This window comes from Rhipicephalus microplus, chromosome 3, assembly GCF_043290135.1.
Source record: "Rhipicephalus microplus isolate Deutch F79 chromosome 3, USDA_Rmic, whole genome shotgun sequence".
Taxonomy (NCBI): domain Eukaryota; kingdom Metazoa; phylum Arthropoda; class Arachnida; order Ixodida; family Ixodidae; genus Rhipicephalus; species Rhipicephalus microplus.
The window spans coordinates 14,279,439-14,294,235 of record NC_134702.1 but is presented as its reverse complement, the minus strand read 5'-3'; the positions used below and the strand labels follow the sequence as shown (position 1 = coordinate 14,294,235).

Sequence of the window (14,797 nt, the reverse complement as noted above, 5' to 3'; positions counted from 1 at the left end):
CTAGCATCTGCGTAAGGCGTTCAGACTTGCAGGCAGGCGTGCGCGCCCCTGGTATATCTTCTCACTCAGCCTTTCACAACTTTTTGCGAGCACTTCGAAGGGGTGTGTTGACACAAAGCCGCCTCTTCGTTCAGAGTATACAAGTGCACGCGCAGTCGTGTTGGCAGAGCGCGTGTGACGGTGATGCTACGGATTACCTGATTATCGCAATATGACGTGCTTTCGTTGAGCTCATTGCGACAGTTTCGTTTAAGACTCCAGGCTCGGCAATGTTTCGCCAGTTACTCTTAACTGGACATCTGGTGTAACCGCTCTTTCAGGGAAAACCTGCCACGGTGGCCGAGTGGTGCTGCACTGCTGAGGCGAAGGTCGTGGGATCAAATCCCGACTGCGCATGCAGCATGTCGATGGATCCAAAGTTCTAAATGCCCGTGCACTTAGATTTAGGAACACCAGGAGTTAAAAATTTCCGGAGCCCTCCAGTAGAGCGTCTGTCATAATCGTACTGTGGTTTTGGCACGTAACACCAAAACAATACTTGTTATTATTTCAGCTAAAGTGTAACAGCAAGCATGGTGCATAACAGCAGAATGTCGCAAATGTGCTAGTTGAGCTTATGCTTAGCAGAAGGGGAAGCTCAGTTGCGCTAACTATACGTGACGCTGGTACTAAGTTATAGCCAGAAACCTAAGACTGGTCGCCCATTCGTTTATATAAGCGCTTGCATAATGGGTCAATAAATGTATCGCGACGGCGTGGTGATAGTTTCTCGTTCATTTGGTGGGACGCGCACATAATGATACTAGACGTCCATTTCGTGTTGGCGTCCCTGTTACTACCGGGAAAGCAGCTCAACTTAAGCTATACTATAAATTATAATTAATGGGGCTTTATGTGACAAAACTACGATGTGATTATGAAGCATATGCCATGGCGTGGGAATTTCAACTTCCTGGGGTTCTGCACCCAAATATTATTATAGGGGTGCCCTTTTTATTTCACCTCCATCGAAAGGTCGCCGCAGCTACATGGGAATCGAACCCGCGCCCTCGAGCTTAGCAGCGCGAAACCTGATAAGCTTCCGCGGTGGGTTACAACCTAACCGACATAATCATCATTTGTGGGCGTTTATTTATTTATTTATTTATTTATTTATTTATTTATTTATTTATTTATTTATTTAGGAGAATACTGCTAGCCTTCAAGCCAGACTTTGGACAGGGGTGGGAGATAGAATGAACATAACAGTGTGCAGGAAGTACAAAAGCGTGAAATGTTGAGTGTATTATAGTGGAGTAAAAAGAGCATTTAACAAACACTCAATGACTTACAAGACGAAAAAAAAGCAACATGAAGTAGAGTCCACGACCCCAACAATCATCATGCCATACAAAACAATACCAAAGCCATCCCGAAAATAGTGCGCACTAGGTTATGTATGCTCTAGGAGTAAATGGGGAACAGAAAAAGTGGCACCAGCTATAAACTGCAGTGCAAATAAACTCTGCTACAACGCATCAGGACTTAATATACGAAAGTGTTGAAATTGAACATCAAGCAATCAGTTTGACTAAGATGGGTACAAGATTGAAGCGGACTGCCGAATAAATGAAAGTGTGCTTATCTGCTTTCGCATTCTTATGAATAACCTGCTCATGAAACTTTAACCGCTCCCCCTCCAACCCATTCTTTCTTGCGGATAGTGAATGGACGAGACACAAATCTGGTTAACCTAACGGTCCTCCTCTTTTCTCTCTCTCTTTCTCTCTCTCTGTCTCTACGAAACTTGCTAGGCGGAATGTCTCAAAAAGCGTCATGAGCTAATAAATAAATACTGCCATGCATATGGTTGGTCTTTACCACATACGACATAGTACTTGGTCAAAATTGCCATGCATGAACTTAAGATCTAAACTTATAGATACGAGTGCGCGGGTGCTTTCTTGTGACCTTGTTGCGCTTACTTCATTGCAGAAGGAACTGGACGTGACAGCCACCGAACTGGTAGACAGACAAGACGCGAGCGATGCAGCCAGGTCCCGGCTCGTGCAACTCTGCCGGGAATTCAAGAAGACAGCGCCCCACGTGAGTTTTGTTAGCCCTGCACCCGCTGTGCGGGGCACCGTACACCAAGAACTAATACCGATATGTTATTTTCATGTGTAACCGAGGGTTTATTAATTGTTTTACTTTGTTGTTAGTACAATCATCAGCAAAATTTTAGAATCTTCGGCATTTTCTTTCAGCCGTACAACTTGAAACCGTCCTAAGGTACTGCATTTGTCGAAAAGGTCCATGATGAGCTCTGCCTTCAGGCACGTGCCCTCTTAATTCGATTGCATTGTAGTAAAACAAACGCACTAAGTTATTTTATGCATATGCCTCAGTCGACCCGATGACGGAAGTCATCTTTTTTTGTTTCCTAAGCCGATGTATTGAACCTGCCGCACCCCGCTCCGAATACTTTCTGCGACTAGCATGGGTTTTCACTGCCTCATCAGCCTGCCTTTAATGGGATACTGAACAAAATTTTCGCCGCCAATATTTTCACCCTTATCGATATATTGGATTCTGAAATCGATAGAGACAACCTTCATTCCGAGCAGAAACTACGGGAAAATAATGAATTTAATGCGTTTTTTTCCCAAACTGTCGCGTCTAGCGGCAGCGCCATGAACAAAAGTATGTGACGTTGGGTGACGTCGAACTCACCGGAAACTGGCAAGCCAACAATGCCAGCCATCACCCGCGTCTCTCGACTCGCTCATCTTCTACTTTGGATCCCAGAACCGCGCCCCGCCGCGGTGGTCTAGTGGCTAAGGTACTCGGCTACTGACCCGCAGGTCGCGGGTTCGAATCCCGGCTGCGGCGGCTGCATTTCCGATGGAGGCGGAAATGTTGTAGGCCCGTGTGCTCAGATTCGGGTGCACGTTAAAGAACCCCAGGTGGTCGAAATTTCCGGAGCCCTCCACTACGGCGTCTCTCATAATCATATGGTGGTTTTGGGACGTTAAACCCCACATATCAATCAATCCCAGAACCGCTATGAACAGCAACAGCAGCGAACAATGCTTCCGGCTGGGGCTAAGCGCCAGCGCTTTTGTGGAAGGGAAAGAATGGATTGATAGGACAGCTGGAGAAAAAGAAGAGGAGGACAAGAACACGTGTATCTTGCATGCTCCTCGGTGAGTTTGACGTCACTGCTCGCGCTCGCGAGCAGCCACCGCGCGCTCACAATCCACCGAAAATACAACCAACTGTTAAAAAATACGAGAGATAAACTCCGTTTATCGGGACTTGGCATCTTCCGAGTTTTGTCAGTTTTTCTTATTTTTGTCCAGTATCCATTTAACCAACGATGTCGTCATGATGACGTTGCAAGTTTTGACGATTTGTGACGCTTTTACGTTATATGGCGACATCACCACGTGATACAACTTTTTGCATCACTTGTATTCACGCCGTTGACGTGAGAAGCCGGTAAATTTTCGCCTTTGCGGCGCACAATGATGGCTAATCATGAGCAGTCACTAGAAGCTATATACGAAGCATTCTTAGAACACCGAAGAGCTCTTAGAAAAATTTGCCCCCCCCCCCCCCCCCGACCCTACCCACAAAGGCCCCTGTATAGAGACGTCTCTTGCCTGAAGACCGCTGCATACTATATAAATCTCATTCTACTTTGCAAAATCTATCCAGCGACGTACGACAACAAATGCACGATATGACGAGAACACCCAACCCTTCACTACGTTACATGTGCCTCGAAGGCGGTGCCTATAAATGACGTACCAACACGAGAGCAGTGGGAGGCTGCACTGTTCTGCTCGAAGCCTGATCAACAGAGCTCGCAAGATGGCCATGGCCATGTACACCCCGGACAGAGGTGTCCACCTTCAACGGGAGAATAAGTTTGCAAGAATGGAGCGTTTCATTCATTAATTACCAGCATTGCGGTTGTGGCCAGTATACAGAGCCTCCCTGTGGAGCTCACCCCAGTCTAGTGGTCTGGAAAGCAGAGGCACACGACCCTACAAAAGAGGAACCTCCGAAAGCATGCGGTGCCGGAAAGGCCCTCGAAAGCTCACTTGCTTTTCTGCAACCTTTGTCGACGGCCCTGTATACAGAAGAAATTTGCGTCATCAGCCTGAGCGACGTTATTGTCTTTCGCGAGACCCAGGGACGAGGCCTGAGTGGCACCAGGGCCGGATATTGAAGGCAGTCAACTCACCCCTTGCGCACGAGTCCGAGGGTGGCAAGTTTTCCCTTTTTTTGTTTTCGGGCGTTCTTGCACAAGAGAGACAGCGAGGCTCACCTGCTGTTTAGATTGGGAACATAATGCTATATCGCTTCTTTTGTTTTTTGTTTTCGGCCCGAGGAGCCTCGGAGAAGTGGTACTTCCTGTTTGTTGTTTACTCGACCACGCGCTGTGTGCCTCAGCGTGTTGGGGATATAGCGGTCTTTCCGAAATCGCGTGGCACGTATAATGACGCCTTTATTAAAAATATTCCTTACCGGCACTTTTCTTTTTCGCTCAGGATTCGACTGACAGCTGTCAGAATTGCATCCAAAAAGATAAAAGCAATTCGAAGAGTGCCCGCGCAGGCGAAAATAAGCGCGCACTGTCCCACGCTGCTCGAGGGAGCAAGCAGTTCATACGCTGTCTTTACAGGTTTTGCTTTAGGCGAGGCTCGCTTTATTAACGAGCCGCTTCAAAGTTGGCTTGAGTGAACAAGGCACGCTCTCTTTTTTTTTCGGTTATTTTTATCTCTGCGGTGCAAGAGCCGTGCTTTAGTTTGTTTGAACATTCTTCATTATTATTCCGCATTTCGCGTTCTCGCTCATATTTCCACTAAGTTCGAGGAGCAGCTGTTCCCCCTGTAGGCAACTCGATGCTGGAGCGAAGGAAAAATTAGTTTCGCTTGCTTTCTCTCAAGTATCGGACGTAATATATCGCACTCCCAGACATAGCTAGAATGTGTTTTTCTTCGATTTAGCTTTCTTCTCGTAACTCGTAGCCCCAAATTACTGTTTTGTATTTATGATTCAGTGCGAACGCTTGCGCAACTTGGCGGAGGTCCTCCTGCTTAGTAAAATAGACCTATGAAGTTTATATGAGCAGAAATTTACTTACGGTGTCTCATAATCATCGTCATGATGCTCTTAGTTATCAAACAGCAACAAAAATGAAAGTACAGCAATAAATATTCGACGTTCTTCAGCCGTCAGCACATATATCGCAGCTTGACCAGAAAGAGGAGGCTGATTTCACAGCTATACAGAAAAACATTTGCGCCAGGCTATACAATTCTGCGAATAGAAAAGGAAACAGGGGAAGATCATTGAACAACAGATTTGGATTCACAAACTTGCCTCTTAAACTTTCGGTGACTGTTTCTCCAACGTGAAATCCGTGTAATATTTAAAAGTATCGTGTCATCTCGCTCAGTGCACGGTCATATTATGCATCCCGAGCAAAAGGGAAGTCTAGGTTTGTTTGCTGAATTCAGGTATTAAAAGTGGGTGCTTCTTGGCGTCAAACTTCTGTGTCAGAAAAAAATGCAGAGGCCTTGAAAATACCGAGAACCAATGTTTGCAATTGCTGCTTTCCTGGCAACCAAGGAAAACTCACCGGTCAGCGTGTAATCATAGAATGGTAACGCACACTACGCCGTGAAACATATATATTGTGGGAACTGTAAAGTTGTGTACACACGACACGTACAGCAAACGGTTTGAACGCAGCAGTAGTTCGTGTTTGTGCGGTGCGGTTTGCGAATGCTTGGCCACCGCGCGCATGCGCCGGGACTCCACCTTCACATTTCCACATGTTGCACTATTGTCGCGAAGGCAGCAAGTGTTGATTTGGTTCGTCGTACTTGATCTGGTAGAGCGCACTACGAACGAAAGAAAAAAAAAAAACACAGCATATCCACGCAATGAATGATGACGAGTGGGGCGAAGTGTCCGTCAGCCCGTCCGTGCTTCCGTCCGTCCATCCGCGCGACCATCCGTGCATCCATCCATGCGTCCGCCCGTGAGTCCGCCCATCCATCTGTCTGTCTGTCTGTTCGTGCGTCCATCCGCCCGTACGTCCGCGCGTCTATCTATCCGTCCGTCCGCCTTCTAGCCTGTCCGTCCGTCCGTCCGTGCGTCCATCTAGTGAACACTCCAAGTACGGCCATCTCCCATCTCACATCTCCTGTGGCACATACCCGCTCTATAGAGCGAGTATGTGCCATTGGTGGCTACGTACTACTACATACATGCACACAAGGGATGGACAGATCCACGCTTTAAGGAGCTTCGCTCCTAAAGAAAAAAAAAAACGAAAGGGCACGAGCAGACCGACACAAGAGGACAGAGGTATGCTCGACCGGTTTTTTTTTTGTTTGTTTGTTTGTTTGTTCGTAATGCGCTATACCAGTTGAAGTACGCGAAGGCAGTGCCGCTTCTCAGTGTGCAAGTCCTTTTTACCTCGTAAGCAGTACAGAATACTGGCGGAGATGTATAATACTCTAGTTTTGATAGTTAAAGATGTTAATTCAAGGGTTTGTTTTTTTTTAAATTTTCGCTAGACACAATATTATGAAACTAACAGACAAAGATGTCAAGCAAAGTATATGGGATGTTATTAGGAGCAATTCTAATGTAAATGGGAAGCAATAAAAAGTTGACTAAAAGATTTGACGCCAGCCTGGACCGAACCTGCGACCTTCGAGTAATGCGTCTGATGCTCCACGCGAAGCACATCCGAACTTGCTCTGCGCTAAAATAAACGCCGAAATTGGGATCTCTTAGATACGGATTAAATGCTCTTGTGTTGAACTTTGAACATACAAAACGTTGGCTATTGCTGTGAATGGCGCCTCAGTATAAAAGACTGTGGATTCATTTTGACTACTCGAATTTATTTATCTGCTCCTTACCTAAATTCAGGAGTCTTCTTGATTTTCAGGTCCATCGAAATGGGGCCTTAATGGCTATAGGAGTCAAATCCGTAACATTGTGCTCGGCAACAAATGCTCTCGTTTAGCGTATTCTGTATATTACCATCGAATTCGTGATTGATTGATTGTTTAATTGAATAATTGATTGATTGATTGAAAGCAAATAATTCCCTGTTCCGCAAAACATCTCCCTCGATTTTTTTTCTTTTTTCATGAAGGTGAGTGTGCTTCAAGGCAGCACGCAATGCTGTACCGGACTATATTGGATTGCGAAGTATCAAAGACTTTCCCAGGTTTTGCGCAGAAAGTTAGTTAATCTACGTTCTTTCTATAACTGAATTAACGTTTTAGGGGTATATACTATGTCCGTGATGCCACTGAACTGAACTTTTTTTTTTATGTCTTCTACAATGCAGTTATACCAAACGACAGCTTAATATATAGGAGGCGCATGGGGTGCGAGCTAATTTATACCACGGAAACTTCTCCGATTCTCTTCTATAGAAAAAGCCGCGCTATTCGCGGCCCCGTCTGCAGTGGCGTTGCGCCGCTCTTCGAGCGCACGTCAAGCGCAAGCGCGCCGGCGTTTCGCCGAGTCGAGCTCTGTGCATCTAGACGACAATTACTCCTTGCTCCGTAGACATATCGCGTCCTCCCTACCACAGACACTCGGGACAGCGTTCGTACATCAGGGAAGACCATGGATCACTGTCAACCGCACACAAAATTGTCGCAATAGAAACTTCCAGCGGTGTATTCAAGAGCGCCAAAATAACCAAACGAAAAAAAACTAAAATTCTTTCTGGTCTCCCCGAGCTGGCGCCAGTGGTTTGAGTCTCATTCGAAACGAACCGGTGCGCACTATTTATAAGCCAGTCAAAGGAAGGGAAGAGAAAAAAAAAAAAAAAGGCACAAGGTCTGGCCGTGTATTCGATCCGTTTTTCTACCTCTCGGGAAAGAGCGGCTGCATTCGTTGGCCCGAGAATACGTGGCTGCGCTGCAGCAAGATGAAAGCGCCAGGTAGTGTACAGAGGGGACTGCACAAGGCGGACGCCTTTTCCGGGATCCCGCGTGCTCCCAGAGAGAAGAAGAAGCCGCGCAAATTCACCAAAGCTTGTCTCGGCCAGGAAATCCGCGCCGAGTGCCGCTTCAGAGCGGCGTTCTTCGTCCGTCGGGGACGTCGTTCATTAGCGGAGACAAATTGAGGCAGCTGCAACGCTCGCGGCCGCCGTCGGCGTGGATTTCTTGGCAGCGGCGCCGCATCGCCAAATTAAACGTCTCGCCTCTCTCGGATAACGGCCGACCTTCCGGGATTCGGCTCGCCCAAGTTTGGACTCCATCGGGAGGGCTGAACGAGGCCCGGGAGCTTTTTAACCGACACCTTCGAGGTGTGGTGTGGCTGGAGTTGGCGGCGCGAAGGGAACGGGAGAGTGCAGTCAACTCGCGCGTGGTGCTGAGCCGCTCGGCTTGTGCATATTGGCGGCGCGGCCTCTGCCCTGCTCTGCTTGAGATCTACAGACTTGCACATGCGTAGTGGAAACTGAGACGGACCGAGGCACACGCATGGCCAGTATACTCAACCCCCGAAAATGTCACTCCACGCGCTCGTTTACAACCGCGTCCATCGGCATACCGACTTGTGTGTAGTACCTGTTTGAACAATAACAATATCCTATCTTGCTTTTATTTCTCGCTACCTTTCTTTCGATGACGCCATTACACAACTCTACGCATACGCATTGCGTAATCAGAATGTACCAGAAGCAAAGGTTTATTGTGTGTATCTGATAGATGATGACAGTTAGGAAACTAGATGTAGTTTCAAAGGGTGCGAATTTCTCGAACATTGTGCTGGAACTAAGACGTAGGCCGCATGCACAAACGTTTGTACCAGTAGTAACAAAAAAAAAAAAGGGTCACTCCGGGCAGTTGCGTGTACGTTGTGAACGATGAAGGTGCTAGTTCATTTCACTCTGCGATGTGGCCGAGATTTCTTTCTTTGATATTTTTTAGGACAGAAGTACACTGACGCGCAGTCATGGCATGCAGATGCATATGCTGAAATTCTGACATTAAATGCAATTAACCAGTGAATTTTGTTGGGGCATAATATAATTTTGTGTGCATGGTAACGACGGACAATGTAATAATACTTTTTTTAGTTTATCGTTATTTACCGTTCTATATAACTCATTACTGCCAGAATCGCAAATCTAATGTGTAGTCATGTCACAACTTCTTCGTACATCATCATCAGCAGCAGCAGCAGCATCATCGTCATCATCATCAACAACAACAACAACAACAACGACGAGGATGGCGACAAGAACCGCTACTAATGATCAACTACAGTATAAACAGCATAGTACTGCAGCAACTACAGCATAGTACCGCTACTACATGATCAACTACAGCATAAAGCTCCACCGCGGAGGTCTATAAGGTACTCGGCTGCTGACCCGCAGGTCGCGGGTTGCAACCCCGGCTGCGGCGGCTGCATTTTTGATGGAGGCGAAAATGCTGTAGGCCCGTGCGCTCAGATTTGGGTGCACGTTAAAGAACCCCGGGTGGTCGAAATTTCCGGAGTCCTCCACTACGGCGTCTATCATATGGTGGTTTTGGTAAGTTAAACTCCACATATCAATCAACTACAGCGTAAAGAAAATAGGAACGGGCTGTGAGAGGCCGCGGTAAACAGTGTAGCTCTTCAGAGCTGCAGACTCTCTTGTATCGATAAACAAAAGGAAGCGCGTCGGCTCCTTTCCACTTTCCGTTATCGCCTCTTTCTTTTTTTTTCTTTCCTGCCGAACACTAAAGTAGCGAGGAGAAGCCAATGAGGCGCGTATACCACGTAACGGTGGTTGAGGCTTCTGCCCGACCGCGATAGCGAGCAACTGCAGTGGCAGTCTCGCGTGGCTGCCTTCGGTAAACGACGCACACGCGAGCGAGAAGTATAGGTCGGTAGTAGAAAAGGAAGCGCTGTTCCGAACGGGGAACTGATGTTCCGCGGCCGTAGCCATTTGTAGCCATCACCGGCGCGTAGCCATGGTCGGTGCTCGGAATCACTTCCCCACGTGCGCGCGCGACACTCGTCCACCTAGTGGCCACTTGGCCTTCCCGGGGTCTCCACTACCTTCCATCACTTGCTCGCCTTTTGGGATTTTTTTATTCATTTATTTTTCCCGTCCCGGTGTGCTACTCGCGGGGTGCATCTTTTTTTTTTTTTTTTTCTTCCGCTTGTGGACCTTCCACACGAAGCACATTGAGCGTTATCGGATTGCCGGAAATGTAGACACAACTCTCCTCTTCATTGCCTATAAGCAGTGAATGGCGATCGACTCGCCGACCAAACGCCGCTTTCACTTCCCGCCCTCCTTGCCCGGAGAAGAAAAAAAAACAGTGTCGGCGTTGCCCGGTTGCGCTGGGCTTTACCGGATCGCGCGGCCGAGCGTGAAGCATGCACAATAAAGGGGGATGATTCAACCGCGACAAGCAGGTTCGGGGTTTTGCGGGAAGTGGCCTCTTACGCCCTACACTGTGCAGCTGGGTGCCAATAAACAACCGCGCCACGAGGAAACAAAAACATGCCGTTGATAGCGAAGGAAAAAAAAAAGTTCGCACATCCCTGTCGGGTCCGTGACGGAAATGCTTGGCGGGATAGGAGGCTAGAGTGTCCCTGGTGGTTCCAGTAAATAATCGGGATAAGGCGCCAGAAAGCAACCTTGTATAAGAGTGGGGAGCGAGCAAAGGAAAACACCGTACGTGCCGCGAAAAATATAGACTCTCCCAGCCGCGGGCAGTCGAGCGAGCGTTCAAGGCGATATATGTCGTACGTTTCCTATATAACTGCCCCTCCCCTCTCCTCTCAACACGTCCACGTTCTCGATGCTACGTCGTCTCCTTTCTTTCTTTGTCGATGCAGTGCACTTCGTATATACTGCGCTCTGTAGTCCTGGCGGCTCTTCGAACCTAGGGTGTTGAAGGCGAAGCGGCTTCCCGAGTTCGAGTTTTGTCACTTTTTTTCCTTCTTCTTCGCTCTCTCTTTCTCGAGTCGTGGTTTGTCGCCTCTTGAGTGGCGCTCCGACGGAGCGTTGAACCGGAAGGTCCAAAGAGCACGCGTGCCGCGTCTGGAAGAAAGAAATGCGAGGCGCGTTGTCGGCGCTGTACCGCTGCTGCTGGGGAGATTTCTGGAAATTTATAGCTGCCGCATCGGAGAAAACGCTGAAAGTGAAAGCGAGCCAGAGTATGGAGGGAGATCTCGAGCCGCTAGGCTGTAGAGCGCGCTTCGGCAGTTGCGTGCAGTGAAGTGAAGCACGTTTTGTTGCGGGTTTTCGTGGCATATTTGATTCCTCCCGCCGTTGCACGCAGAAGAGTCTCGTGACCTGAGCAGAAACGTCACGTGTGACGTCGATTCTAAAAAGGCATGTCAGTGTCCACTTTGGTTCTGGCAGTAAAACGGTGCTGGCAAAACGGTGAGAACAGCTGTGCGGCACTGCGTAGTTTACTGGCGCTTAAGTAACACGGGCCAACCACTGGCACTGGTGAAATACAGCTACTCGTGCAATCTCCAGGGAGAACGTTTTTTTTTTTCTTCTATTGTCCACCGCGATGGCGTAGTGGTTACGAAGCTGACCTTAAAGTCGCGAGGTTGATTCCAGCCGCGGCGGTCGCATTTTGAGGGAGGCGAAATGCTAGTGGCCCATGCACTGTACGAACAACAGCCCGCCTTTTTCCTGGCCATTCGCAAGTAGGCTCCCTGAAAACGTGAAGGAAGTTCGAAGATTACGACATGTTATGTCTATAAGCTCGTAAAACATCGCACAGTCTCGCGCATCGCAAAATGCGAAACACCTTCATGGCAATGTTCATTCCTGTCTCTTAATACCTCGCTGCTGCATGTGTGTGCAATGTGTGAGATGACAGCAACAGTCTCTCAAATCGCCATGACAAGGGCGAGGCCACAAATTTCTTTTTTTTTTGGTGGGGGGGGGACGGGAGGAATAAGAGGAGTAGAGGAAGGACAGGAGGGAAAGGAGAGAAAAGTGACCTTTGTGTGCGTTGGGTTGAATCCGTGGGTGAAGGTATAACATGCAAAATTGATTTTTCTTTTTTTTTTTAGAGAGCAGGGGTCGAACTCTCCAATCCCGTCAGCAACGCCGATGAGCCATGACATATGGTATGGCTAACGCGACAAATCAAAGATACCTTTGCTATCATTCGTGCGCTGCTGCGCAGGTACAGTTATCTCCGCAAAGCGAATGAAACAAGCAAGCAAAGCAAAACAAGGAAGCTGAGATATCAAAGCAATTCTCCAGCTATCCCTAGAAGGCGCTGGCCGGCGCCCTCTAGAAGGAGTGATCTGTCCCGTCAGAGGCGTTGGTCACGGGAACAGCCGTCAACAGGAAGCATGGCACAAGACGGCCATCACGTATAGTGTTCGACGAGCATCGCGATCACACTGACCCAGTTCTGTGTTTGGAGACTGCAGAAAAGTCGAGTTCCTTCGTTTCCGTCGCGTCACTTACTGTGTGAACAAGTTGGTTTACAGTGTTTCATGGAGTAAACCGACACCATTGTTATTAAACGTAAGCGTTTTATATTTAACTCAATGCAGATATTTCTGATCTGTTGTGCCACGAAACAAACGCTGTGCAAATTTAAGCTTATCGACGCAAGAATTATACGTCCCATTGTTATCCTTTTTCATACATCGATCATCTGGTCGTAAACAGCTGTTCATAGAAAAGGGAAACAATCTGTAATCTAGTGAAACAAATTCGCACCTTATGCGAGCTCTATGCTCATTGCTCCCCGAATTCTTTCGGAATAGTATGACACACGACCGCAGTAATTCCTATTAAGATATCGCGGCAATCGCAATGAATTTCTACTTCTCATTCCGTTTCTGCACCTCGGGCTTCCGTTGACTCATTTCTCGCTCGTAAGTGTTCCGAGACCAACCTCTTTCTTTTTTTAAAATTTCCAATCGAGAGTGAATGGACCAGATAAAGCGAACTTAAATGTAACGGAAGCGCTTCAAAAGTGCGACTGGGAAATTCGCGCTGCACAATCAACTTCGCCGTTCCTTGTTCGATAACCCACTCCTATTCAGGAACCGCACGTGCTCTATAGTGTCGTGTTTTTTTCTTGTTTTTTTTTCGTGGTGCAGGCGCGGCTCGCTCGACGTCTCGTATCTGGCGGGGCGTGCAAAAAAACTCAGACGCGCGTGTCTTGCTTCCTGCATCGTGGGACTTGGCGCACCGCTTCCGTTTTTTCGTTGTGGATGGGAGGTCGAGGTGGGAAGAAGACGAAGGAAAGGGCCTCGGGCTGCCACCGCACCGATGTGTGCACATATACGAGTGAATGCCTGCCTCGGACAATTACAAAAACGCCGCTCTGTGTGTGTGCGCGCGCCGACGAGGCGAGGAAGACCGGGGGCGCGAGGTCGGTCTCGCTCGGAGGCTCTCAGAAGACGAAAGAGAGAGAGAGACAGAATGGAAAATATAAAGAGCTATACGAGATAAAGATTCGCGAGGCGTTTTATTGCGACTTTCTCTCTCCCTTCTTCGCTAACTTCCTCACCAGCGTTGCGTCGCCTGTGTGAGGTGTGCATACTTTTGAAACGAACTTTGTTCCTGAAAAACAGAACTAGGCGACGAAGAAGAAAGAAAAAATATTGGAGACGGACGGAATCAAGTGAAAAGGTTGGGAATTTCCGCTCGAAGAGGCCTTAAATACTGTGAATCGCAATGCGAAAATGAAAAGAACTACGTTTGTACGAGAGAGCGAACGGCAATGGAAAAAAAAAAAAAAGACAGAATGGCGCTCGTACACAAGGGCGAGCGTACACATCTGCACTTAACCGAGAAAAAAGAAAGCGAGTTCAAGACATCGGGCAAATTCTTCGGGAGCCCGTTACGAATGGTGAGATGGGATTCAAAAAGGAAACGGTTTGTATTCGACTCGCTTTCCTTGTCCCAGAGTTATCCTCGCAAACGGGAAAGGCAAGGGTGTTTGTTGAGATTAAACCGCTATGAAGGTGTGTGTGTGTGTGTGTGTGTGTATTTGAAGGGAAGGCAATGGAAGAGGAAGGAGGGTGGACGAACGTTGAACACCGAATCTCTGCTTGTGAGATCGTTCGCTCGCGTCGTCTTCGGCACGCCAGAAAAACAGAACAACGCGGAGGATGTAAATAAAGAAAGAATGCGTACGAAAGCGCCACCCAGCGAAACGGAACGTTTTGTCACCTCCGCTCTCGACAATGGCTTCATCAGCTTTTCTTTTCTGCTCTTCTTTTTTTTTTCCGCGCGCGGCACTCTCGCTTTCATAGGCAAATTTTCTCTGAATGTCGTCGCGGTGATCGAGGTGGTGAGATTCCCTTGAATTATTTAACTCACTTTCCCCCCCACGGCTTGTTCCGGTCTTTGCTTTGATTCTGCCATGCACTCCCTCTTCCCTTCTTAACCTTTCGTTTAAAGACCCCCCCTTTCTGTACGGACGCTTTTTTTTTCTACTTTTCGTTCATTCTTAGTGGGTGAACCCGTTCTTTTCAGGAAATAGAAGCAAGGCGAGCGTTCACAATTTTCGCCAGACGTGGCAGCCGGGTCGAAAATTATTCCGAATCAGTGCGGAGACCGCCGGTGCATCAGTGTGTGCGCTGAACACGCTCGTTGAAAGTCGTGTCGCGATGAGGATTTTTCGATAACAAAGCGCGCACCTCCTCTGGCTTCACGCGCTGCGACTCGCTGCGCGGCGAAACGGAAAGCATGTGGCTTGTCGGTGGCCACAGTTAAAAGGAGAAAAAAAAAGAAATCACAAAGGTCGCGACAGCGAGGAATTCTAGGCCC

At 48.0% G+C, this 14,797-nt stretch overlaps 1 protein-coding gene across 1 annotated transcript in view; it reads left to right on the top strand.

Moving 5' to 3' along the window:
* Positions 1–14,797, top strand: part of ct (homeobox protein, cut) — a 699,473-nt gene that overhangs the window by 112,426 nt on the left and 572,250 nt on the right. The window contains exon 2 of the mRNA XM_075888929.1: positions 1,975–2,085. Coding sequence (XP_075745044.1) covers positions 1,975–2,085 — 111 coding nt within the window. The remainder of the gene's footprint in view (positions 1–1,974; positions 2,086–14,797) is intronic.